This window comes from Ruditapes philippinarum, unplaced genomic scaffold, assembly GCF_026571515.1.
Source record: "Ruditapes philippinarum isolate M1 unplaced genomic scaffold, ASM2657151v2 ctg680_1_1_1_1, whole genome shotgun sequence".
Classification (NCBI taxonomy): domain Eukaryota; kingdom Metazoa; phylum Mollusca; class Bivalvia; order Venerida; family Veneridae; genus Ruditapes; species Ruditapes philippinarum.
This window is the reverse complement of record NW_026859861.1, coordinates 169,085-194,874: the sequence shown is the minus strand read 5'-3', so window position 1 is coordinate 194,874 and position 25,790 is coordinate 169,085. Positions and strand designations below refer to the sequence as shown.

The 25,790-nt window shown below is 31.0% G+C and overlaps 1 protein-coding gene across 15 annotated transcripts in view; it reads right to left on the bottom strand.

The window, feature by feature from the left end:
- Positions 1 to 4,448: 4,448 nt before the first annotated feature.
- Positions 4,449 to 25,790, bottom strand: part of LOC132758137 (polypyrimidine tract-binding protein 1-like) — a 132,270-nt gene continuing 110,928 nt past the window's right edge. For 5 of the 15 annotated variants that reach the window (XM_060749664.1, XM_060749665.1, XM_060749651.1 and 2 more), the window contains 10 exons: positions 24,230 to 24,328; positions 22,453 to 22,476; positions 20,815 to 20,880; positions 18,190 to 18,377; positions 14,204 to 14,234; positions 12,317 to 12,409; positions 10,223 to 10,439; positions 9,676 to 9,750; positions 8,353 to 8,416; positions 4,449 to 5,711 (listed from right to left, as the gene is read on the bottom strand). In XM_060749664.1, the coding sequence (XP_060605647.1) occupies positions 5,643 to 5,711; positions 8,353 to 8,416; positions 9,676 to 9,750; positions 10,223 to 10,439; positions 12,317 to 12,409; positions 14,204 to 14,234; positions 18,190 to 18,377; positions 20,815 to 20,880; positions 22,453 to 22,476; positions 24,230 to 24,328 (926 nt within the window). In that variant the 3' untranslated portion in view covers positions 4,449 to 5,642. The remainder of the gene's footprint in view (positions 5,712 to 8,352; positions 8,417 to 9,675; positions 9,751 to 10,222; positions 10,440 to 12,316; positions 12,410 to 14,203; positions 14,235 to 18,189; positions 18,378 to 20,814; positions 20,881 to 22,452; positions 22,477 to 24,229; positions 24,329 to 25,790) is intronic. The other 10 variants (XM_060749653.1, XM_060749660.1, XM_060749657.1 and 7 more) reach the window with 8 other exon arrangements.

The window sequence follows — 25,790 nt, the reverse complement described above, 5'->3', positions numbered from 1 at the left end:
CACATGGTTCATACAAAATGGTTTTTTTAATATTTCAACTGTTGCAAATACAAGATCTTTTTTTTTTTCAATAATATATATCGGGTTAATAATACACAATCAAAAATCCATAAACAATAATTAAACTTGTCATGTATACCCTTATAAAAAGGGAAATTTTAACAATTAATAAATAAAAACAAAAGAGAGGGAAAAAATACAAATTTGGTAAAAAGCTACAAAAAAAAATCACTTTATAAAGTATTGTTCCCCTAGGCACATTGATTTCTGACAAATATTTGTCAAATTATAATTTATATAAAATAACTGTGCATGGTACACGGAGGCACATTGCGTGATTTCTTAACCTTCTTTGCGGACCAAATTTCATTTTCTTAATTTGTACAAAAATACATGTACATCAAATAACTTCATCATGCAAAAAAAAAAAAAAATTATTTATTACATCATATAAAAATAATTGCAACATAAAATCAAATTAAAATCCCTACTTGTACATATATTACGTATAAAGGGCGAGAAACCTTCTATAATGTAATCTAAAAATGTTTGTTTTCAATTATCGTCCAATGATTGTCATAATGACTCGGTCTACGTTACTTTAATAAAAACTGATTAAATTAAATAAACAAAAAATACATTATGCATTATCCTGAAATAGTCCCTATTCTCACCCATGACTGACTTTGACAGATATGCTATACAAAATATTATCATTTGGTCTTTACTTTATGGTTCAATAATTATAACTTATAATTCATTTTGAAGAAATGTGTGTAAGAAATACAGAGCTGTTACTTTCTATTTACTTTAAGGCATAGAATGCTATACAACATTTTTTTGTTGTCCGAATGTTTCTTTGGAAGTATTTCACATAATTATAAAAACAATTTGTTTAAAGTTTTATATAACTCTTTATCTATGCATGGGTGAAAAATCAGCATTCAAACATTTACTTGTTTATATGTGAACACATTACAGACTTAAGAGTGAACTATGACCAAGCTTCTAAAACATGGCTTCTAAAATCTAATTTTCTGTTGTTGTTGTTTTTTTTTCTTCAGATATATTTTTTTTTTTTACAAACTATGCATTTCTGAATAACAAAAGCAAAATAATTAAAACAATGGGAGTTGAAATTGAAAAATAGCTCATTAGTATGCACTGTTTTGGGCGGAGTTTTTCTAGAGTATTTGCATAATCATTTTTGATTGGTTAAAAAAAACAAAATTTCAATAAGCAGTTGATTGCACATGTGAGGCAGTTTCTAACTGCTAACTGATTATATGCACTCCCCTAATTCTAGTGCATGGATTTCAATGAACATAAAATAAAAATGATAAATCTTGTCATGTGTGTAAAAGGAAATTCCCAGACAACAGGCAATTTGGACAAAGACAACAATTTTCTATTACACAAGTACCTGTGACTCAATGTAAAGTTAAAGTTGCTACAAGAAAATCATAAATAAAACAATATTTATAGTACTCAACCGTGCAACCACATCACCACAGAACTGTGTTTATTCCACGGAACCGAAGTTTTCTGGTCAGGGTACTTGTTGCTAAATACAGCACCACCTACAAACATGGCAAATTAACCAAAATATTACCTTTTATCATGAACCTTTGATAGCCATAATATGTTCTTTAAATTAACTATGCAACAGAGAGAGTCTTTTTTACTATCACAATTTGTTGAAAAATGCAAGAATTGTGGTAGCCAAGTCACCCTACATGTAAGTTTAATGTATCTTTACAAACATTTCAACTTTTCTTACATAAAAATTTATCAACTTTTTATCAAACAATACCTCATCAATGGCCATTTTTAAGTGTTCTATAGAAAAAATCATTTAACTAATTTTCTTCCTAACATTTGTTTTTTGTTTTTTTGTATTCTAAAAACAGAATACGGATTCTTTAGTTAATGGAATTAATCTACGCACACTCCTAAGATTCTAATCTTTGGAACACTGAACGACCAAATCTAAGCATATAAATCAAATCTAAAATTAACATCTTTTTATGTGAGTTAAAGATACTCGCTCTTAATAGTTATGTTACTGAGTACAAAATAACATATGTGTAAACACAATGATTTGAAATATTGCACTTCTTTTTAAACACCTTACTTTTGTACGATTAAAGCTACTAAATTTTATCTGCTTAAGTTCTCCGAGCATTTGTTGATACAGATCTGATCCGTGTCAACAGAATGCACTAATCAGCATCACCAAGAAGCTTTGTCAAATTGCTTGTTATCTGTAATTCTCTAATGACAAATGAAACAAAACTTGATATCAAATCAATAATACACGATATCTAGAAAACCAGTTCCAGATATGCAAAAAAAATAATAATAATAATTACAAAAACAATTTAGTACAATATGTGCTTGCCAAATCATAATAAAAAACCCCTACATATACATATAGTTTCTATTTAAACCACCGTTGGCAGATCCAAAAAATACTGTATACAACACATTTACACCAAAAAAATTCTAATAATATATGAAAAATATACAATGAATCTTACTGAATAATCATGTCAATGGTTTGAATAGATAGATACCTTGATTTCCCCTGGAAAACATTCAACATAAAAACCAAAACTTCTTGGATGTGTCATTTTTTTTCTATACAATAAATGTGAAAACAAAATAAAAACAGTGAATTTAAACAGCAAACTTTAAAACTAGCCAAAATATGCACATAAATTATTGAAAGTATTTGAAATGCATATTGTGTTTATCTTTTCATATGTTCCCAAAAACAATTCATTTATTATATTAAGATAAAAACATTTTTAATACCTTCAAGATCATCATCTGTTATTTTAATTAAAAAAATGTAATTTTGCTTTTTTTTCCATAAGATTTAAGGAACTGAATACTTCACTCTTTCTAATACCAAAAAATATCAAACCCCCGTAAAAAATAACAGAATTAATCCAATATTAAATGTAGCGAAAAAAACTAAAAAAAAAAAAACGGTCTTAATTTTCTCACATTCATCATCCACAATCTAATAAATTTTTCATTAAGTTTTCCACACAAGCTTGCCATTTTCGTGGCATTTTCTTCTTCTTTCTTTTTCCCAAACAAGCAGTGTATTGATGTTTTTTTTTGTTGTTTTTTTTTTTTTACAATATTTTAATTCTATTAGCATATGTGCACAAGACTTGCAAATACTTTCAATAATTTATCTTCTTTTTGTTTTCCTTTTTAAGCTTTCTAACAGAAATCTGATTAGTTATAAATCTAAAAGTACAGCTTGCCTCGGCTTAGAGCTGTACTAGGATTGAGCATAGGAGATGGCATAAAGAGATATCTCTCCATTTTATAGCCCGTGAAAACCTGAAGCCACGCAATCTTACAAATTATCTTCTTCTTTTTTTTTAAATCCTATCACATGAAGAATCCTGATGACTTTTTATACCAGCTTCAATCATCTCAGGTTTTAAAGTGAGGATGTAAATTTTCTTTAATATACGAAATAAAATTTTCGTACATGCTAACATATATATTTATCTATAAAATCAATTTTTGTTTTTTTTATTAAGTTTCGTTATCTGCCATAACTCCAAAAACAGGCTGCATAATGACAAATGTCTGTCTCGAGTAAAACACATTGTTTTAACCTTTTTTTTTTTATGAAATTATCACAATAAATTGTTCAAATGACAAATATTAGACACACATAACAAGATACAAGCTATTTTAGTGTTTTCGACAACATACATATATGAAAAATATAAATCTCCATATTAATAGACTTTCTTTTTCCCCAAATTGGTAAGTAACAAAAATTAATCTATTATGATAGTAAATATATATAGATATATTGAAATGATTAAGTTAGCTTTACATTAAATTTACATAAATAAAACTTGAAAATGGCACTTTGATATCCGCACATTGAGATTGTTTTAAAGCAATGAAATTGAACATGCATTCTGTTTTAAATTATTTGAAATATTGAATAAATAAACGTTCATTTCTGAAAAAAAACCCAAAAAAACCCACCAAAAACACCTTATATCTTTAATGAAATTGTAATAATACCTTTTTCTCAAAGTCATGAATTGTTTAATACAATAAAAACATCAATCAAATATGATGATTTGATTTAAAGAACTAGATGGTTTCACCCGCTATATTTTTCAATACTTGTACTGGATTTCTATGTTAAAATTGCAATAAATTATGGGACACATGCAATGATACATGACTTCACAAAAATGACTTACGTTTCACTACTTTGCCTGTAAGTAACTTTTGTACTATTTTCATGTTAATGCTCTATCCTTTCCTATAAAATTTAGTAAATTAAACTCTTACAAAGGTCTTGTAACCCGATGAAAAATCAAACCCCTAGACATGGTGCAAAATTTACGATGCTCTTAAATATTGATTTCAGATTAATTCCTAAGGACTGCTGTTTGTTTCTTCGAATTTGAATATTACTTGGACAGTTATTATTCATATAATTTAAAATGACTACAGAAGTATGCAAAGAATTGACTCAAGTTAGGCAATAAGAATGAACATCAGTTAGGCATCTACAGACTGTAGCTAAAGTTAGGGAAGTACAGAATGACACCTACATGTAAAATATAACAATATTGCATTTGATTTTCATTTTGTAAATTGCAGTCAACCCGTAGCTCCAAGTCCCTTTGTATTTCTTTATATCCACAAAAAAAAAGAAAAAATATAACACGAAACTTAATTAATATACATTAACAACAACTTTGATAGAACTCTGCAACGTGTCAACACAAAAATGACAACATAAAAAATTGTAACTATGAAACTTGGAAGGCACTTAGTAGCCAAAAATTTTATATAATGATACATGAGTAGTCTCCCATCATGTTTTCTACATCTTTATCATAAAATAACTTAACAAATCATCTACCGACTCAAAAACAAATATAGCATCCTTAACCCTTAACCTGCTGAAGTTCTAAAAATAGATTTGACTGGAAGTTCTAAAAATAGACTTGACTGGTTTTCCATTTCTGGAACTGTCCATTATCAATTTTAGGGATATCCAGATGAAATTTAGAAGTTAAGCAGCTATTAGTATGGAGTACTGGTCAGAATTCACCGATGTGCAGACTGGCCCGGCTCTATACTGGCGGCCAAGGCAAATTATTTCAAGTTCCAATAGGTTAAGGGTTAAATAGTTCAATATACCAAAATATTCCTGTACAATTGCAATCTCACAAAGACCATTAAAAAAATCCAGTCCAAGGAAATGATAACTTCTATGTAGATGAATTCATAACTATAATTTGTACATGTATGCATTAAAAATACATTAAAAATAATTGAATTAGTCCATATTATAACAATTTCACTATAAGTTTTCTAATGTTTGTAGATTGTTTTTTCATTTAATACAATCACCAATTTTCCCCTGTTAGTACTTCTTCCCAGCTTTTTTTTCTCGTGTAAGTACTTGTTCACGGCTTTTCCTCTCTGTGAGCATTTTCCGCATGGATTTTTTTTCATGCTTGTATTTCATGATAAAGATATAAGTTGAGGCCATGTAAGAGGTGTAACTATCCATGTATTATGATGATTCATGACTTGGTCTGTACTAACAATGATGTGTTATTATGTAAGCTCAGCTAAATGGTGGACTTTGAGAATGATACTCTCAAATGATTGGAGTCACTCAGTGGGTAGTTATGCATAGCCTGAAAAAAGAAGAAGAAAAATCAAAGCATGAAATTAACCTTCAAGTTAAAAGTTTATAGTTTATAAAATCCAAAAATCAATTTTTTTATATCCTTATGCATATTTCATAAAAGTCCAGCATGTTTTATATCAAATTTCTCAAACCTATGACTGAGAAAACTCTAGTGATAAATGGAACAAGGGTTAATCAATACTATCTGTGTGATTATGACCTTTGACCTAATGACCTGAAATAAGGGTCATCAATTGACCATGGGCAATGTCCCTACCAAGGCACATAAACCATGGTCAAGTTATTGTTCAGACAAGGATTTCACATCACTATGACCTTGACCTCTGACCTAATATCCTCATAACCAACTAGGGTCAACTGCCTTTTCAATCTATTGATCAGATAATGATAACAGGATGTATGTATGTACAAATGGATGAAAGTAGACAGACCAATTTTTTAAGTGTAAGCAAAACAAAACTTTCTTACAGTAGATGCATTCATCAAATATTCCAGTATTTAAATCAGTTATGCCTGCTTATTCCCCGCGTTTGTTCAAATTGTTGTTTTTTTTTATGATTTTTTTTTCACCCAGACAAACCTATTGTTAATTATTGTAAAGTCAAGAATAATGCATCTAAATATGGGTAAGACAGAAATTAGTGCTGCAAAATGCTCCACTTTCACACAGTCTACTAATCACATTTTCCTGATAATAAACTAACAAATTACCTATCAACCCAGTATCTAATCTCCCTGCATACAAATTGCAATTTGCAGTTTACTCTTTGAGAAAGTAATTAAAATTGAGCTGGGCCATGACAAAAACAACATAATGCATTTCCGACCAGCATGGATCCAGACCAGCCTGCGCATCTGCGCAGTCTGATCAGGATCCATGCTGTTCACTATCAGTTTCTCTACTTGTAATAGGGTTTGTAAGCGAACAGCATGGATCCTGATCAGACTGGTTTAGATCCATGCTGGTCGCAAACGCATTATGTTGGTTTTGTCATGGCGCGGCTAAATATGGAAAATAAACATGAACACACATATCCACACACGAAAGACCCTATCAATACAATTCCTCATCATTTCAAAGTCTAAAGGAACTAAATCTTTCTTTTTTTCCATAGATTTGACAAAAAAACTTAAGAGAAATAAAGTTAAAATGATAGAATATTAACATGTTTCTTTTAACTACAAACTGACAAACGGATGAAATTCAAGTCTTATCTAATGGATTTGTTTTAACAAAAGCATCATGCAAATTCAGAGTCCCTTTTTCTAAACCTCATGTACTGATCAGTTTACAGCATTTTTATCCCCCTTCGAATCTTAACAAGATTTTATATTCAATTGAAAGTTCATTGAAAACACTTCACTTTTTCAATTAATTCAGAATTTTCATTAAAACATCACACTGTCTTGGTCCGGCATTTTTTTGTGTGCAACAACTTTAACGATGAAAATTTCAATGTTACAAATTAAAGCAAGACAACTAGGTCATTGTTATGCAATATGCAAAACATAGCAACCTGACCAAAAGTGACATTTATCATTTATTGTGCAATTATCAGGCTTTAAAATATCAACTAGTGAATAAAAAAACAAGAATAACAAATTATAACAAGTTCTATCCATTTAGCAAAAACCACATTATTAATTCATTCGTTTTTCATCGATTTATCTCGTTATAATGGAAAGGGAGTCAGAAATGTCTGGTTCTCATTTTTCCCGGATTTGCTGAATAAATATTACAGAAGCAATGTGACACAGTCGCATATCATATTACAATGATTTTATGTTCCACAAACAAAATCTATATCTAAATTTTTTTTAATTTTTTTTGTAGGTTATTATGATCATATCATTTTATTTTATTTTTTTAATTCCTGAAAACTGTTATGAAAGAACAAAAAAACAACAACATAAATTTAATTGAATTACTTGACATTTCAGACAGATTATGTAGAACATTTGCAAAAACTTGACATTCAAATTCTTTAGGTAATAAAAACTGTTGAGCTGACTGTTCTTTTGTATAGCAGGGACTTATGACTCCTGAATTTTCAAAATCCCTGTTAAGGGGACAGGCACATGATTAATGCCCCCAATTCAAACACTTTCCTTAATTTTGTTACCATACTGACTTGGCAGGTAAACATTTGGCTTATTTCTCCTCTATCCTTATCAATCCTCTGGGGTGGGGGCCTCAGGGTAAAAATAGTCTGGTGCATACAAGTCAATGTTTCACTTGACTTTTGCATCCTATGAATGCCAATTCATATATGAATTTATAAATGAAATTAAAAATGAATTAGAAATTTATCAATCAATATTTGTGTTAAGTATTTAAATTCGGCATCATGGGAAACAAAACAAGTTACATTTAACAATGAAACACTATCGTGTTATAATTATGCCTTGACTCGGTTTTCAGTTTGGAAATGCTAATGCTAGGGATTTGAAAGTTTTAAAACACAAGCAGCCAGTGTGAACAGACTTTACTAATATTTGAGACTGAGGACATGTGTCTTGTGTTTAGAGAGTAAACCAGACAAAAACTTGTAAACCAGACAAAAACTTGTAAACCAGGCAAAGACTTGTAAACCAGATAAAAACTTGTAAACCAGTCAAAAACTTACAATGAGCGCTACTATAGCTTCTTCTACGGTCTGCATTTCTATTAAAGCCATGCGTCTGTCTTTTCTGAAAATAAAAAGGTGAAAATAATGTGAACATTTTTCTTATAACATTTTATTAAATTGTACACTTCAAATTATGTTTTATTATTTTGGGGATAGTGTTAGTCACTGAACACAAAACAACTTAACTGTTACCCGTTAACTTTTTAAACTGGACGGTCTAAACTACTGCTTCTAATTTGTTGACAGTCCAAAAGAAGTATTTTAAAGGGATGTCACCTCCAAATTTATTAAAAAAAAACAACAAAAAAACAAAAAAAATCTAGTGCCCAATGATATTAGAGTCTGGTCAGATTGCACTGGTGTTCCGGTTGTGAGGGATCTAAATTGGTTTAGACACAGACATGTCATTAAGGTCCTCGACAACCACTTCCATTCGTACCTTCTCTTTTACATGTATTGCATTCAAACCATTCTTTGAAAAGAGAGCTATTTAGTTTGTCCCAATGCTTAGTAAATAATACAGATAACAAATGATACATATGAGCCTTGTCATGATAAAACCAACATAATGGATTTGCGACCAGTATGGATCCAGACCAGCCTGCGCATCCGCGCAGTTAGAGTGCTATTTAGTTTGTCCCCAGGCTTAGTAAATAATACAGATAACAATTGATACATATATAAAGTATACAAAAAATCATATACAACATGACAGATGAGTACACAGTACAACAAAGAACACATACAATAATACAATATTTACAATGAAAGCTGTAACATCTATTATCAGTTCCAACGTCACTATATACCTGATTTACAACATACATTACAAAAATATCGCAAACGTCTGTTTTGCGACGTCTCGAGGGAGATCTATTCTAGAGACAATGTTACATCAGGAACCAATGAATACTTTATGCAGTCAATTATATCATAGCAAAACGGTGCAGCTGTATTGTCGTCAATGGAATAAACTATGAAATGTCAATGTGCAGTGGAATATAGGATGGTACTACTAGCTATGTACAGTACAAAATGTACATAAATTCAATATACATATATTACTACGATGCTGAATATATAAGTCTCATTTCTATAGACCCTTATTAAGTTACACACACAACATTCGGTCATACGGACCCAGACACCCACATGTGCAATAAATGATGCCCGCCCTGTGCTATAAATAGAACATAAACAGGCATCTTGGTATTATCACCATTACTATAGCACCATCACTATATAAGAGTGCAAGATAAACTTCTCAAAAATGTCTATTAAGAACCAAAAGAAATGAAATGAAACTCAAGTTGTACTTACTGGAAAAATTTGAATGCTTTAACTTCCCCGTGCTGTGAGAAACTTTCAGTAAGCTCTTCTTCTGTTACAGTTGGCCTAAAATAACAATAACTTAATTTTCAAAGAAATACACAAGACTTACATGCCCTCATATAAACCATAACACTTACTTTGCCCTTAAATAAACTGTTAAATAGAAACTGCCCTTAAATAAATTGTTGAAACGCAAAGTCAATCTGAGAAAATTCCTTGACAAAATGTTCAATCATTGCCAAAATGTTGAGAATATATTTCAGTTGGAGTTAAAATTCATATAAATCTTAAATATGAGTAAGTATAAGTCCTACAATGCTTATGAGATGGTATAAAAATAATTTCAAGGTGGAGACATAAAAATTATTTAACATACACTCAATTATAAAGATGAGAAAATTAAGCTCACACAATGTTCAAGCTGAGAAAATCAAACTTGCATACTGTTAAAGAAATGCAAATATACTAGTAAATGGAATATTTTCAAGGAAATAATCTGCATTCGAAATAAATTTACGAGGAAAATCAAACTTACGGAATGTTTGAGAGGTGAAGTACAGCGGATGGAGGGAATATATTCTGACAGTTTTTGGACCCTGGTCGCTTAAATCTATGTAAAGGTGATTGGGTAAAATCTTTGGTCAATCCTGCGTCTGGCTGCCCATCCTTGGGCATTTGCACTAATGAATGTTTGGACTGAGTGACTCGTATCTGTTTTCCCCACACTTTCTGTTTATCTAGATGTGCTATCGCTGAAATGTCAATCAATCCTCATATTGGGTATTATACTAATAAATTACGACATTAATTATTTACAAACTTAATGCCTGCATTGCCTTACCAGGCATAATTATCATGCCATTCATGTTAATTGCCACTAAATACTTTGAACTTCATATAAAACTGCAATAATACGCACTGCCATGCCAATTATACTAAAAGCTCTTTTTCATCATAGAGCTTTCATTATTTCAAATCGTGCCACAATCTGCCATACGAAAACTTACTTCCTGTATTGTACATAATAAACAATATCAGTTGTCTATTGTTCAATAAAAAAAAGCCCTCCAAAATCAAACTTCATTATTTAATAGAATTTTCTTTCCAGGAAATGCCATTAGCAAATTTCTCTAAAGCTTTCGATAATGTGTCAAATCTACTTTTATATAGGAAGTATTCTTCAGTGTTTGTTTCGCTAATGTGTCAAATTCACCATTTGGTAGACAGAATACTTTGCAACATTATATATTTTTTCTACATAATTCAATCAGGAGAAAAGAAACAGACACATTTTCTTATTTTCCTCGAAACAAAGAAATATATAAAACAGATCTGTAACCCCATAGAGTCTTCATTAATATCGTGAAAATAACACCTGGCAAAGTTTCACTTACCCAATCCTAATATACCAAAAACTCAGTGGACAAAGATAACAAAATAAAACACTTACTGGTGACAAAAACATCAAACCTCAGACACCTAAGTACAGCTTTTCAGTTTTAATATTAACAAACATAGAGGAGACAAAGATTCAAGAAAATCGTTACAAAATGACATCTGTGTCGGAACAAAACATGTACAAATTTTGCTCGGCTTTTAGCACCAGACAGAGTCCGCAATTGTAACATACATTTTCCCGTGTCATTCCTTAAACTTACAGACTCGTCAATTTTAAGATTTATATCAGTTTTAAGTTTTATAGACATTGTCTTAACTTGTTATTATACAATAATTCTTTTACGATGGTTTTATTCTGAACATAAATTAATCAATATAGAATTGTCATAGAAAATGCATGAATGACAATTTCGATAAATGTTTTACATTGGGAGATAAATTTGGGAAACAGAATTCTTGTAAGAGATACAATCCCCTATGTTAACAATGCTCCCAATCTTTCATATTTGATTTACCCACTTGATTTTTTTTCTCTCTCCTGAATTTAAAGCTAAATTCAGAGTTTCTAGGTGCTTTATTTACGAGAAACACTGTGGGACACGCAACATTATTTGTACGACACTTAAAATCTTATCATGTTGCAACAAAGTTGTTATATTAATCAGTTATTTAAGATGCCAACTCTGTGAAAGGCAAGCATATTGGCACTTGTTTAAAGCTATTTGTAGCTCAAAACATTTCCACATGTTCGATTTAAAGTTCGTTTTCTAGGCATAGATCACAATCAATGCTACTATAAATTTTTAGCGGAAGTGGTATAAGTCAAGCAACATTGTAAAGGTCACATGGTGCTTCGGGAAGGAGGATCTAAGGGTCCCACCCGTTCATGCATTTATGAAGGTACCGGTGTAGATTATAACCATCATCCTGTGCGCTAGCTAAATAGCTTCCTCACATGAAAAAAGAGTCCAAGGTCATTTGTGGGATTTGAACCAACACCAATGAAGGGTAAAGATACAAAATCAACAACTGAGGACCCATAAGTATGGTCCTGAACAACAAAAAAATAAGTGCGTAGGTATCAAATTATTTAAAATATTACTAACTGTAATTATATTTAGTTACAAACTGTTCATAGTGACTCTTTGTAAATTAGCAACCTATTTACACACAGATGTGTCTCGTTACATCAGGTGTGTGTAAATCATAGACACACTTTATCTTATCTTACCTAATTGAGCTTGGTGGGGGTCGGCCATCTGTATTAAGGCATTGTCTTTCTTGTTGAACAAAATCTTCACCCGGTGTACATCCCCATAAACACCTATAGCAACACCAATATACATGTTAATATTTGTTATAAAAATATTCTGTTTTGTTATATATACAAAAACAGACATCTGATATTAAGCAACAAGGTCGGAAATGCCACATGACGTAAGTAATTCATTGATATTCATCATATAAACGGAACACGACAATCGTTTTTCAAACCATCCCTCCTACCAAATACATTAAAAATATTAAGCACAGTCTGGGTCTTGCAATTAATTTCCTAAATAGCTCATTAATAATTGAAATCCTAGAAATAGCAGCACTTAAAATCTTCGTACATGTGCACGAGATGTCAATATCAGTCAATTATAACAGAATAACCATCGGTTTTAACAACCGAGACTAGAATTATGCCACCAGTGGCACTTGTACAAATAAATGTACCTATTCTGTTTGTCCGTCACAAGTAAAGTATCATAATTTTTTTGGTACTGATTTCATAACTTGCTGTTTGATAAGGAAAAGGAACTATTATTTCAATAAGTTTGAAATTTTATCAGCTGTTCAAGATAATAACCGATCCCTCAATGTTGGCACTGTACGCTCCTCTTTCTTATACAAATTGTCACTCTTCATGCCATTTTTAGATAACATAATATACCTCGCCTATGACGGACTATCAAATTAACGTCAACTTTAACAGTGAACAAAGTAATATCATATCACATTATAACCTATCCGTCTGACAATAAAAAAATTTCTTCAACATGTTGATAAAATAATCATTAAAAACAGTTTTTCAAAAAGGAATATAAAAAAAAATCGGAAAAAGGGAGCCTAGTAAAACACAGACTTTCACGGAAAATAACAACCAGATTTAAGTGAACAACTTAACATGCGGCTGCGCAAACAAAACAATGCAAACTGATTAATGTGTTCAAATGACAACTTTCCTAGAAATAAAGCCATTGCCAGGATTGTAAATTTTGCTGATATATACATGTTTATATATATATATACATTACTTTAAGCAGTTTTTAGAGAAAATACTAAACAGAAGAAATAATGTCTGTTACTGTACTGTTTACTATTAATCCACCACAGCCTTCTTATTACTAACAAATTCATCAAAAAGAAAGAAAAAAAAACGAACATTTTTTTCAAACAAAAAATCTACATTGAGACGCTATCTCAGTAAGATTTCTCAAAAGAAAAATCTTGCCAAGATAGTTTTGTTTGAATTTTCTTTTATTTTATTTTTTTAATTATCGTTTTTGGTTTGTTGTTGTTTCTGTAATTTTTTTTCTCCTCCTCCTGTTTAGAGAATTAGAGAATAACTTTAAAAGCAAAGAATTTTTTTCATTAATTTGGATGATTTTTAAAGTTAGAAGAAGTTAACAAGTAAAAAGGCTGTAGTGAATTCTTTAAAGTAGAAAAGTTACCAAAAAGACGGCTCTATCTAAATTCAGTGTGCATCCGATTATAGATAAACTCTAATGATAGCACATAGAGGGAAATAGACAACATTGTTAGTGAGACAATTTTACTGACATCAGCCCGCTAGTGACAAACAATAATACACACCCCCTCCCTCCCCCCCCCCCATTTTTTGACACCCTTAATCAAAATAACAATGCTTTCTCTCTGACCCCCCCAAAAAAGAATAATCCCCGCCTCAAGTCCCCAATTTAACTCAAGAAATTCAAAACATTTTGTCTATCTCTCTCAAAGTATCTAAGCAAATGTTGATATTTTTTGTCGTTTTTGTTTTTTTATGGAAAAAAAAACAAACAAATAGACATCAATAAAGTAAATAAAAGAATAAAAGTGCTTACACACGTACCAAAGAGGGTAAAAAGAGCCTCGGGCGTGACCTGCAGAATGTACAGCCACAGTCAGATAGAGCACAGCAGTGGTAGAAATGACAGGGGGTATCAAGTACAAGTCCCAGTGACGCCACGGTCATAGTAGTTACACCAGCAGAGTGGGGGAAAACAACGGGAAATAGAAAATAACATGGAAAAATACATTAGGGGTGCTGTCCATATCAATCATCTAGTTATAGCAAATAATTTTTTTTCTCTCTCCAATTTTTGTTTCGATTTTTCTTCTTTTTTTTTTAAATAAATCATAATAAGCTGGACGGACTCTACTGGTAAAGAATAATGACGCATGGCAAAATACTTTGAAAATCATATAAAATCTAAAATGCTTTTGCTTTGTATAGCTGGGCTTTTGTACATAATAGAAAATTGATCAACAAATACTAGTATCAGATTTCAAAATTCAGACATTAATGATTTACAGAATTTTGTTTTTTAATGGAATCCAACCACAGGCCTATTCAACAACATGGACAATTGTAACTTGCACTCGATTTTCCAAAAAATTAATCCCGATATACAAAGCAAAAGACAAGTTAGGTAGAGTTTTGAACTGGTGGAAACTACTTTTTCTGCGTATAATTCATCATAAGTAGGTGTCGCTGAAAGTAAAGTTTGAAACATTATAAAGACAGATTATCCCAGAATGCTATAAAAATACAAAATAAAGGAAAAACAAAAAGTTATATCTAAGCAGTAAATTTGTAAATGTTATGCAAGATAGTGATTTTGTTTTTGCCAACTATTTCAAAGCACAACTCAAGTATATTATACAATTTGTAAAATCTCCCCTTTTTCTTCCTCCAGACATCAACTTAGGTGATAAAGCAAGTACCGTATTTTTATAATAATCAGAATTTAACTTTTTTCAAAATGACAGATATTTTCATTACAATCTTGACACTATTAAAACATTGATTCTTTGGAGAAAAAAAACACCAGAACTAAGGGAACAAAGGAGAACATAGGTAGAGTGTTACCATAAAATATCTAACATGGTATATATTGCATGCACGATTTAGCTCTAAACCATTGCTTAATTAAGTTGACAATTTTGCAAAGTCATGCCGTCTTCATTTCTAAAAGGATTGTTGCTTTGAAGAATGATTGAGAGATTTTACGTAATTTTTGTCTCCTATTTTCTGCTGAATCATGGAATAAACTATCTGATATCATCTATTAAGAAATCACCATAAACCTTCATTCAATTTTATAAAATAAACTTGAACTGATAGAGAATAAAACAAATTCAATTTTTCCTTGCAACAAATGAAAGCTAGTATGTCATAAATTTATAATAATGACCCCCAAAACATGCTCTGGCAAATGGTTGTTGACCTTGACCTAGATTAATGCAGGAAAACTATAAGATGACCTTAACCTTGCTGGTCAAACAATGAAATGACCTTGGCTTAATTGGTCTATAAGTAATGATATGGCAGTGACCTTGCCATCCAAAGAATAATGTGAAGGGCTCAACTTTACAAGTCAATGAATAAGCAGATACTTAGCTTGTTACTTTAGTAGTGAATGAACAAGATGACCTTGACCTTGAAAACTGCAAGGAACTCTAAAGAAGCCTATATGAAAGCATCACGAATAAGCTTCTTATTACATTAAAGCAATGCATATAATATTAGTGTCACTAAAAAGAGTTGTTTCAACAGTTGATGCTGCGGGTGGCACCTAATATTACCCGTGCCACCAAAACAAGCCAATATCTAAAGCAGCATATCTCTGCCTTTTGATCATGGTCTGCACTGTTCGCTAGTCTGTCAGAACTTAGTTAGAAATTTTCCTTAACAAATGATGAATGGTTTTGTCCAGAATGAATGATGGAAAAAAAAAATAAGATATTGAAAACAGGATAATTTATAACACTATAGATTTCAGTGCCGGTACATTTCAGTCATGTAAAAATGATGCATCGAGTAATATTATGCAACAACATTTTGGATTTCCAACGGAAAAAGTCTTATCATGCAAAGATGCTGTATCCATTAAAACCATACATGCAGATAAAATAATGTTTTGATGACAAAACATGCAATCTTCTCGTTACTCTCTCTTCCCTCTATACAAATTGACTTATTGTTGTTTTTTTCCCCCCAGTCTTTTACTCAAACATCTTAACCATCAATCCAGTCATACCAGTCTCTCGATTTTATTTTTTTTAAATGCTTCAAAATTTTGCTTAATATACATTTGTAAAGCATGCCATGATTGTTATTCTATTTGCAGGCAAAGGCATTTGGTATACTAATAAATTCAATTAGAATAAACTGTAGCAATGTTTTCCAGTAAAAACATGATGTTTTGTTGTAACTGGTTTAAACAGATTCTCATTTATTGTTGTTTTTTTTGTTTTGTTTTTTTGTTGTATTTGTTGTTTTTTTTTAATTATTTATTCTTTTTTATGTTTTGTTGTTGTTGTCATTTTATGTTGTTGTTGTTGTTGTTGTTTTTTTCTCAAAATAAAGAAAAAAGACCATAGTATTCTAGAATAGTTGATATAGGTATAAAGATTTAAACCCGTGCCAAGATCCATGCAAATTATAGAGAACAGATAATTATATTAAATATTGCAAAAAATATACAGGTAGAGTGACTCAGACAGCATTCTACATTCTCGTCACCATACAGCCAGATCCGGGTTTTAGACACAACCCGTCAGGAGACTATACAAGGTAGAATCAGGTTATAAGAAATTCAGGTAAGATTTTAAAACCATGTGGAGATAGTGTCATGCATTTTAACATTTTGTACACACTATATTGTCAGAACTCTGGATTTTACGATTACAAGTTCTTCACTATAGAAACAGAGTATTTATCAAATAACCTTGCCCTTATGCTGGGATTTTACCCATTCTACCCATGTGACCAGTACAGACCAAGGTCAGCTTGCCATCCAGTCATGGTTTGCACAGTGTGCTATTCAGTTAGTATTTATTTTGAAATTGTCCCTAAAAAGATGAATGGTTTTGTTCAGATTGAAAGATGGACAAGTCCAATTCAAATTTTTTTCATGGAAAGGGTTAACCCATAATATGTAAAACCTTGTGCAAAAATTTAAGCATTCATGTTGATTTGATAAATATAAAAGTATTATGAACAATGTAACTTTGACTTGTCCATGCAGTCTGAGTGGAAAAGAATGATATTACTTTATAAATCATTACAGTCTGTTTTAGTTGATCTTAGCAAAACATTAAACCAGACAAACTAGCAACTCTGCCATTGGAAAATTTAAATTATTCATTTTTAAAATTAACCAATCAGATTTCAGAATTGCCAGACATGCTTTTACTCTGAAATATTTCATTGACCTCAGATAAGGACAAAGTGCAGATATATACTTCTGTTCTATAATGAAGAAAAATATTAATATAATATTGGGCAGACCATAATATGGACAGACAAAGATATTGGCAATGGCTGTAGTGTCGAAATATTTCATTAATCAATCGTCATTCATAATCAGTTATAGCAACGTCATTCAAAGAAACATTACATGCATATACAAGAAATTTCAACAAAATGCAAATATAATTAAAATAGGTCTTTAAAAATCAAAAATTAAAAAAAAATCAAAAACGAGTCGTCTGCTTCCTGAAAGCAAGTGCAACAAAACAGATGTTTGATACACAACTATAAAGATATATAACCGATAAAACTGATTTCATAGCAGGAAGTAAAAGTTAATTTTCCAAAATAACAGTTTCCACCATCTCAAAACTCGTACAGAAAAAAAGCATGATTTTTTTTTTAATCTAAAGCAATAAATTAAATACAATATAGTTCTTCCAGTTCTTCATTTGAACACTAATTTCCTTACAAAAATACGGGTAGCATGACATTTTTTTCGAGAACTAATGAAAATTGAAAGATTTGTTAATGAAAAAAAATAATAAAGAAATTACAGTTACTATGGTAACAGACTATACCTGTTCATCGAGATTTGAGACGAGGATCACGCTGCTGCCCATCTGTTGCTGCTGCATGCCGGGAATACCAAGTCTCCCTGCCATTGTGTTCTGGAGTCCGAAGTTCAATCCCTGCATTCCCATCATTCCTCCAGACATACCCATACCTCCCATGCCGCCCATGTTACCCATCCCTTGGGGTCCTGGACCTGAGAAAATCAACAATAAATTTCTTGAAATCAGTCTTAAATCAGTTATTTTTCAATCACTCAACTTTTTTTTTTGTCTTCTTTTTTTTTCTCCATTTCACTTTGAAAAAGCCAAAACATTTCAATGCAAGTTAGTAAATATCTAACTATTTATGTAAATGTATTAAGCATGCATTTTTCAACTTTATATCATAAACTATATACGCTATTGTCCTTTATGTTATAATAAAGCACTACCAAAATTTCTTTTCAAGCCAATTCAAATTTAAAAATGAAAATATAATTGTTTTGCCTAATAGCAGAAATAATTCTAATATTCATGGAAAAAAAAATGGTAAAACCAATCAACCATGCACCACAACATGTACTAAATACCAATAAAAAAATCTTCACACCAAATTTAAGCAGATTCTTTTTACTAATACAGCAGTAACTTTATTGGATTTTAAAAAATACTCAACAAAATTGACCAGAATACTCGAGGGAGGGATGATTCAATACACATTCTGGGAGCCAAAACCATTCTCTTGTCTAAAAATCACCTCTAGTATAACCCTGTCATATCACTTCTCCATTTATTTTTCTATTAACTTTTATGAGTATCACTAGATATGGCATCATTACTGATTTTCTGCCTCCATTTCTCTGAAGTGCAATTTTTACACAAAGTCTCCGTACTTTCCGCTCTTATTTACTTTTTAACATGTCTGCATAAGAATAGGTTGGGGGTTGTTTTTTATTTTTGTTATGTTAAAGCAGCATATCTCAAGATTTGTGCTAATTGTCATGAAAATCTTAAAATATTTAAAAATTATATACCGGTATATATTGTGCTATTAAACAAGAGCTGTCGGTAGGACAGCAACGCTCGACTATTCTTAGTGCTTGATAGTAAAAAAAAAGCTTGATAGAGTTACCTCCTCCTGTTTACAGGTTGGGGTCATGATGGTGAACAAATGTGCAAAGTTTCAAAGCCATATGTCAATGGACTTTGAAAATATTTGAACTATTACAAAAAATTTAACGTAAATTCTAAGTCGAAAAAGGGGCATAATTCTGTCAAAATGCTTGATACAGTTACCTCCTCCTGTTTCCAGGTTGGGGTCATGATGGTGAACAAGTGTGTGAAGTTTCAAAGCCATATGTCAATGGACTTTGAAAATATTTGAGGTGTTACAAAAACTTTAACGTAAATTCTAAGTCGAAAAAGGGGCATAATTCTGTCAAAATGCTTGATAGAGTTACCTCCTCCTGTTTACAAATTGGGGTCATGATGTTGAACAAGTGTGCAAAGTTTCAAAGCCATATGTCAATGGACTTTGAAAATATTTGAACTATTACAAAAACTTTAACGTAAAATCTAAGTCGAAAAAGGGGCATAATTCTGTCAAAATGCTTGATAGAGTTACCTCCTCCTGTTTACAGGTTGGGGTCATGATGGTGAACAAGTGTGCAAAGTTTCAAAGCCATATGTCCATGGACTTTGAAAATATTTGAACTATTACAAAAACTTTAACATAAGTGGTTACGCAAACGCCGACGCTCGGGTGACTGCAATAGCTCAACTTATTCTTATCGAATAGTCGAGCTTAAAAGTAATTTATGAATTGAAATCAGGACTTACAAGCCACGTAAATAATCAAAATGAAATCAAAATATGCAAACCTAGCGCATACTGCATAAGTCACACAGTAAAATTATGGTGATAAGAACTGTAAAATTAGTCATTCATTGCATGCAATAAGTAAATTATTACTTTAATTGAAACTATTCTAACTTTTCTTAAAGTCCAAGTACATTTTTCTTGGTTGTTTTTCTTGAAATTTTTTTTTTTGGCTCATCTGGATGATTATGCAGCTTTAAACACGTGTATATAGGCTTATTTCTGGTCAATTTATGTTGCTGTATTTTCTATATTATACATATATGTATGAGAAAAGGGCATACATGTAAGAGCATAGACTGTACAAAGTGTAGCTTTTTATGACATATTCAAACAGACACTGTTTTGAACATAAAATGCTTAATTTATTCTTTGGAAAATTTATCGAAATAATTCTTTGGAAAATTTACAGAAAAGATTCATTGGTTAATTTTACTGAAGTAATTCTTTGAAAAATTCATAGAAATTACCCTTTTTAGTAAGATCTTGTAACTTAAAAATCAAAGTAAAATTTTACTGTGTTAATCTTTTGCCCAAACTTTACCCCCACCCACCCCATTTAAATCGATACAGCACTATTCTGAACAACAAAATGTTTCAAATTTATCTAACTGTTTGGATCACATTGTTTTTCTGTCTAAAAGCTACACTGATACACAGTCTTAAAATTGAAACATTTCAATTTTTTTTTTAACATTAAAAAGGGAGGTAATAATGACTGCTTTTTCACTTATATTTACATGAATAAAGGGAGGCAATAGAAAACAACTATACTTGGTGTGAGTAAGGTGTCCATGACTGGCACTAACTGGCCTGTAGATGACATCACCATAGCATCTGCTAAATTTCAGTAAATAAAAATATGCACTACTTTTTTTAAGGATTGTTTTTTTTTTTCAATCTACCATTACTTTTAATTATCAACATTATCTGGGATTCTCTTCAACACTATAATTAGAAAATCTTATTTACTTCTCTAATTTATTTTAATTGAAGAACTTTACAAAACATCTTGTATTTTCTTGAAATTACTTAATTTGTAACAAAATATTTTTGTTTTGTGCGTTAAAAATTATTAACTGCAATGTAAAAGACATTAAATTTTTTAATGAGTTCGATCAGTAAATTAGTTTATTACATTAAAATTAAGACGAGAATTGTTCTATCTACTGCTTGAAAATAAAGATGTTAGCAGTAAGTTGGCAGATCAGAATGCAAGAGACCGGACGAGATCAGACAATTCCGAGTCATACCATTCCAACAAAGTCAGATAGTACCATTCCGAAATATATATCGTACATTTCTGAGAAAAGATCCCGAAAAATTCCGAGACAAAGGAATCGGGCAGTCAATAGCACGGAAAAGTATACTTCATTGATTTACATAGAAGGTATCCATATGAAAATTAAGTGCCAAATTAATTCAATAGGGAACAAAAGCCATCCATGAAAAGAGATTGGAAATTTGGTACATTCAGCGAGGTTATTATATCAAGACAGTAATGGTGTACTTTATTTAAGATATAATACTCTCTTATAAGATATTGATAGAAACATCATCAATGCAGCATTTAATTAAAGGTTTCCAGAGCTTCAGAGTCTATTCTTCAATTATTTTCACAAAATGCAAGACAAATGCAACCTTCAAAGTTTCTAATGAACTCTCATTAATTCCTTCTCTTTTTTTACAAGCTTCTATAAGAGAATAATTTAATGATCAAGCTGTATATATTATAGAACAGGATGCAATTTTTTGTTGTTGTCATTTCTTGTTGAAAGAAGATTGTTGTAGGATAAAGAATACAAGTAATGAGAAAAAGTTGTGCATATTTTTTTTTTTCGTTCAAGTAATAATACACAGCAGAATGGGATCCCATCATGCAGGCCTGTATAGTATTCAGTCAAAATATAAACACGAGATGACAGTCATTTTACATGCACGTGCAAATTTACCAAAACCAGAACAGGCAAAGAGTATAGGGTATACATTTTCAATACAGGGGCATACAATTATAGTACCATGCCATAGAACAAAGGAATGTAATTTTAAAGTTTAAGAAAATTATGCTTTTAATTCAGATTAATAATATGAAATAAATAAATAATTATTAATGTAAGTTTATTTAACTAAAGAAGTCCAGGAGCTACATATTCATAGACTATATGGTTTGTTGTTGTTTTTTTCATAGGAAAGACTGAGTACTGAAGTCAATACTTTGAGCTTTGCCTATATAACTAGTTAATAATTTTAAAAGAAAGGAGTACAAACTTAAGTTATATGAAACTAAAATTACCATTTGAAAAGTCACCAGAAAATTAACAATAACTACTTTAATCGGAATAATATAAAATATGGGTTATTTCAGTTCAAAGTATTGACTTCCATAGAATAGGTCAGAGGTTGAAGTCTTACCTGCAAGACCTGGCATGCCAGAGGCTAAAAGGCAAGGAAATATGAGAAAGATCAGATCACACACATTTATAAAAAAAAATCTTATCTTGACTGTAAACCTGTCTATTTATTAGTGACTGTGCTTCTTTTTTTTATATAAAAATCTTTGTAAAAATCTCAGAATTGTTGTAACAGCCTTCAGTATAAATATATAATATACAAACTATGCATGTCACTTTTTCTGATGTATAAATATTATTGTCTAATATAATTCTCATTGAAACAACCTGTTATCTTCATTTCTTCTTATAATAACATAATTTTAGGGAAGCAGTCCGGCTATAATAGACTGGTTTACAAGCTGAAGAGAAATGTCAAGAAAAATCCTGAAAATCTAAATCATCACTCAATATAAGTGTTTATCTGAATAATATAGCAGACAGAAATATAGTTCTTCCTTGATTAATGCCTGTCATTGCTTCTAATAACTTCTCCCCTCGTATTCCCCATCATAACACAGGGATCAGCCAGTTATCGGCAAAACAATTTATTCGAAAACGTATCATTATAGACATCATCTGGCATAAAAATCATAGAAATCATATGAACATGATGCCATCTAAGTTAAATGATTTCTAAATTTGTAAGGAAAATAAATCCCTGGCTGGAAGAATTCATAGATGCAATGCAAGACATATATATCATAGAAAAGAAAATAATGCAAAAAGCCTTTCAGAGTGTGGAAATTTTTTGAGAGAAATTTCCGAGAAAACTGTAATACTGTATCTACATACCATGCTAGAAAGAGTGGAATAAAAAGAGGTTTTTCCAGTGACTAAGGTGATGACTGTTCCATCTTGAAAGGTGCATTGAGTTAATCCATTAATTGGGTAAAATGTGAAAAATCTATTAATTCAGGGGAATTCCTTTGGACCTATTAATAGGTTTGTTTTTTTCTTTTGACAATTAAGTGCAAGTGATAAGACTCTGCAATATTGTTTGTGATACAATTAATTTACAAAACAAAATCATTTCACCAAGTCAATGGAAAAGAAAGTTTGTAAGAATCATCTACAGTAATGTCTGCTCTTGTGTTCCAGTGTCAAAGAGCAGAGTTATGTAAATGAGAAAAAGTTTGAATCTCATGATTGGAGTCATGAGAAGACAAGAGTGAGCTTAACTTGCATCAAAAAACACCAAAAACATAATTGAGCCGCGTCATGACAAAACCAACATAATGGGTTTGCTACCAGCATGGATGCGCAGGCTGGTCTGGATCCATGCTGGTCGCAAACTCATTATGTTGGTTTTGTCGTGACACAGCTCATTTCTAAAGCTTTGTAATTTTGTTTTACTTCAGTTTGTATGGTCAGAATAAGAGGTTAAGATTTAGCCTGCTGGTAGCAACAGATTTTACGCACACGACCAGTGCAGGCTGTACATGCTGATCAGCTGGCATGTACATGCTAATAAAATTTATGAACAATTCATGACCATATTGCAACAAATCTATAAATATATAAGTTTCAGTAGAGATGAATAGTAGATCTAGTCATTGTTTTTGATGCATGCAAGCACAGAATAGTTATATGCTAGATAGTACACCAATAAGTATAAAAAGAAGGTTTCAAGGCCACAACAAGAGTAGCTGCCCACGAGACGGTACCAAAGTAAAAAGCTAAAAAGTGAATATAAAAATATTAAATGTTTTCAAAGAGAAAAAGGGGAAGTAATCAGAGAAGCTCCGACAAAATGTGGAGGTTAGTTTGTCTTTAAGAAGAGATATTTTCTTGTGTACCACAAAGCTGTGCTTGGCTCCCAAGGCCTGCGGCTCCTAGGGTTAGTTGTGGCGCCGGACTATATCCCGGCATCGTTGCAACCATTATTCCCGGATGACCTTTAGTGCAGGACAATAAATTTATCATTATCATAAATAAAACAACTCATGCTATTAATCAACAGTTGACCACAAATATGGGCTGCCTAGCCTATTTTCATTTCATCTATTTAAAGGGGAAACAAATCCACAATATAATCCACTTCAGAGTGAATAATTATATATAAATGAATATAAATTGCTTGTATTGGTAATTTTTTCAAACAAAAAAGTTATTTTATTAATAATTCAGTTATTACATCATCATATAGATCAATATACTATCAGATAAGCCTTTAAATAATTATGGATACACTGTCATTTCAATGTCTATTATGTCATTAAAATGGCGATCATGTCATAATTCCCAATATGTCATTATTAATTAATACAATGTCAATTATGTCATTATTCATTAATGCAATGTCCTTTATGTCATTATTCGTTAATACAATGTCCATTATGTTATTATTCCATTATGTCATTATTCATTAAAACAATGTCCATTATGTCATTATTCATTAAAACAATGTCCATTATGTCATTATTCATTAAAACAATGTCCATTATGTCATTATTCATTAAAACAATGTCCATTATGTCATTATTCATTTATACAATGCCCATTATGTCATTACAATAGCCATCATGCCATTTTCAACATGACTTTTAAGTGCCATTAATGCAATGCTAAATTTGTCTTATTCATTAATACAATGCCCATTATGTCATCATTACAATAGCTAGTATGCCATTATTTATATAATATAGATACAGTATCTATATTTCACAAAGCCAGTATAATGTCCATCAAATTCATAAGACCACTAATATTGCCATTATCACAATGCTCTTCAATGACAATCATGTTTTGTTTTGTAAATATAACCATTATTTCATTCAAATAAGTCTGCCATCCACATTTATTTCCATACAGTCTCACAGAGATCTGAGTGTCTGCATGTTCACTCATACATCATTTTATTCTTTAAAACGATTTCCTACTTACAGTACATTTGACAGTACTTTAAAAAAAAAGCTCTTGTGATAAAATCTCTTTATGCAGTTCTTTGATCTTTAATTCGAAACTGAATATCTATTGCAGTATGTGCATGGAGTATATTTCTGCACTACCATTAAGATGATGTAAAACCCATTACAGATAATGAATGCTGGAGACGGCCCATACTTGTGGTCTAAATTCGAGACATTGGAAAAAGAAAAACAGATTATAACAGCTACACTCAGCCATAAGAGGACAGCTAGAAAAATAAATGGTATATAAGAAAGACAGATTTCAATATACATTATGTATATAATAGGTATATAGGAAACAGTCTTATTGTACATATATAATAGTCAATAAAACATTGTTTGACGAAAATATTTAAAAAAATCTTAAAAAATCTTAAAGACATTGGAACTGTTCATCATTGGAAAAATGTTTATCATGAGAAATGGAAAAATGTTTATCATGAGAAAA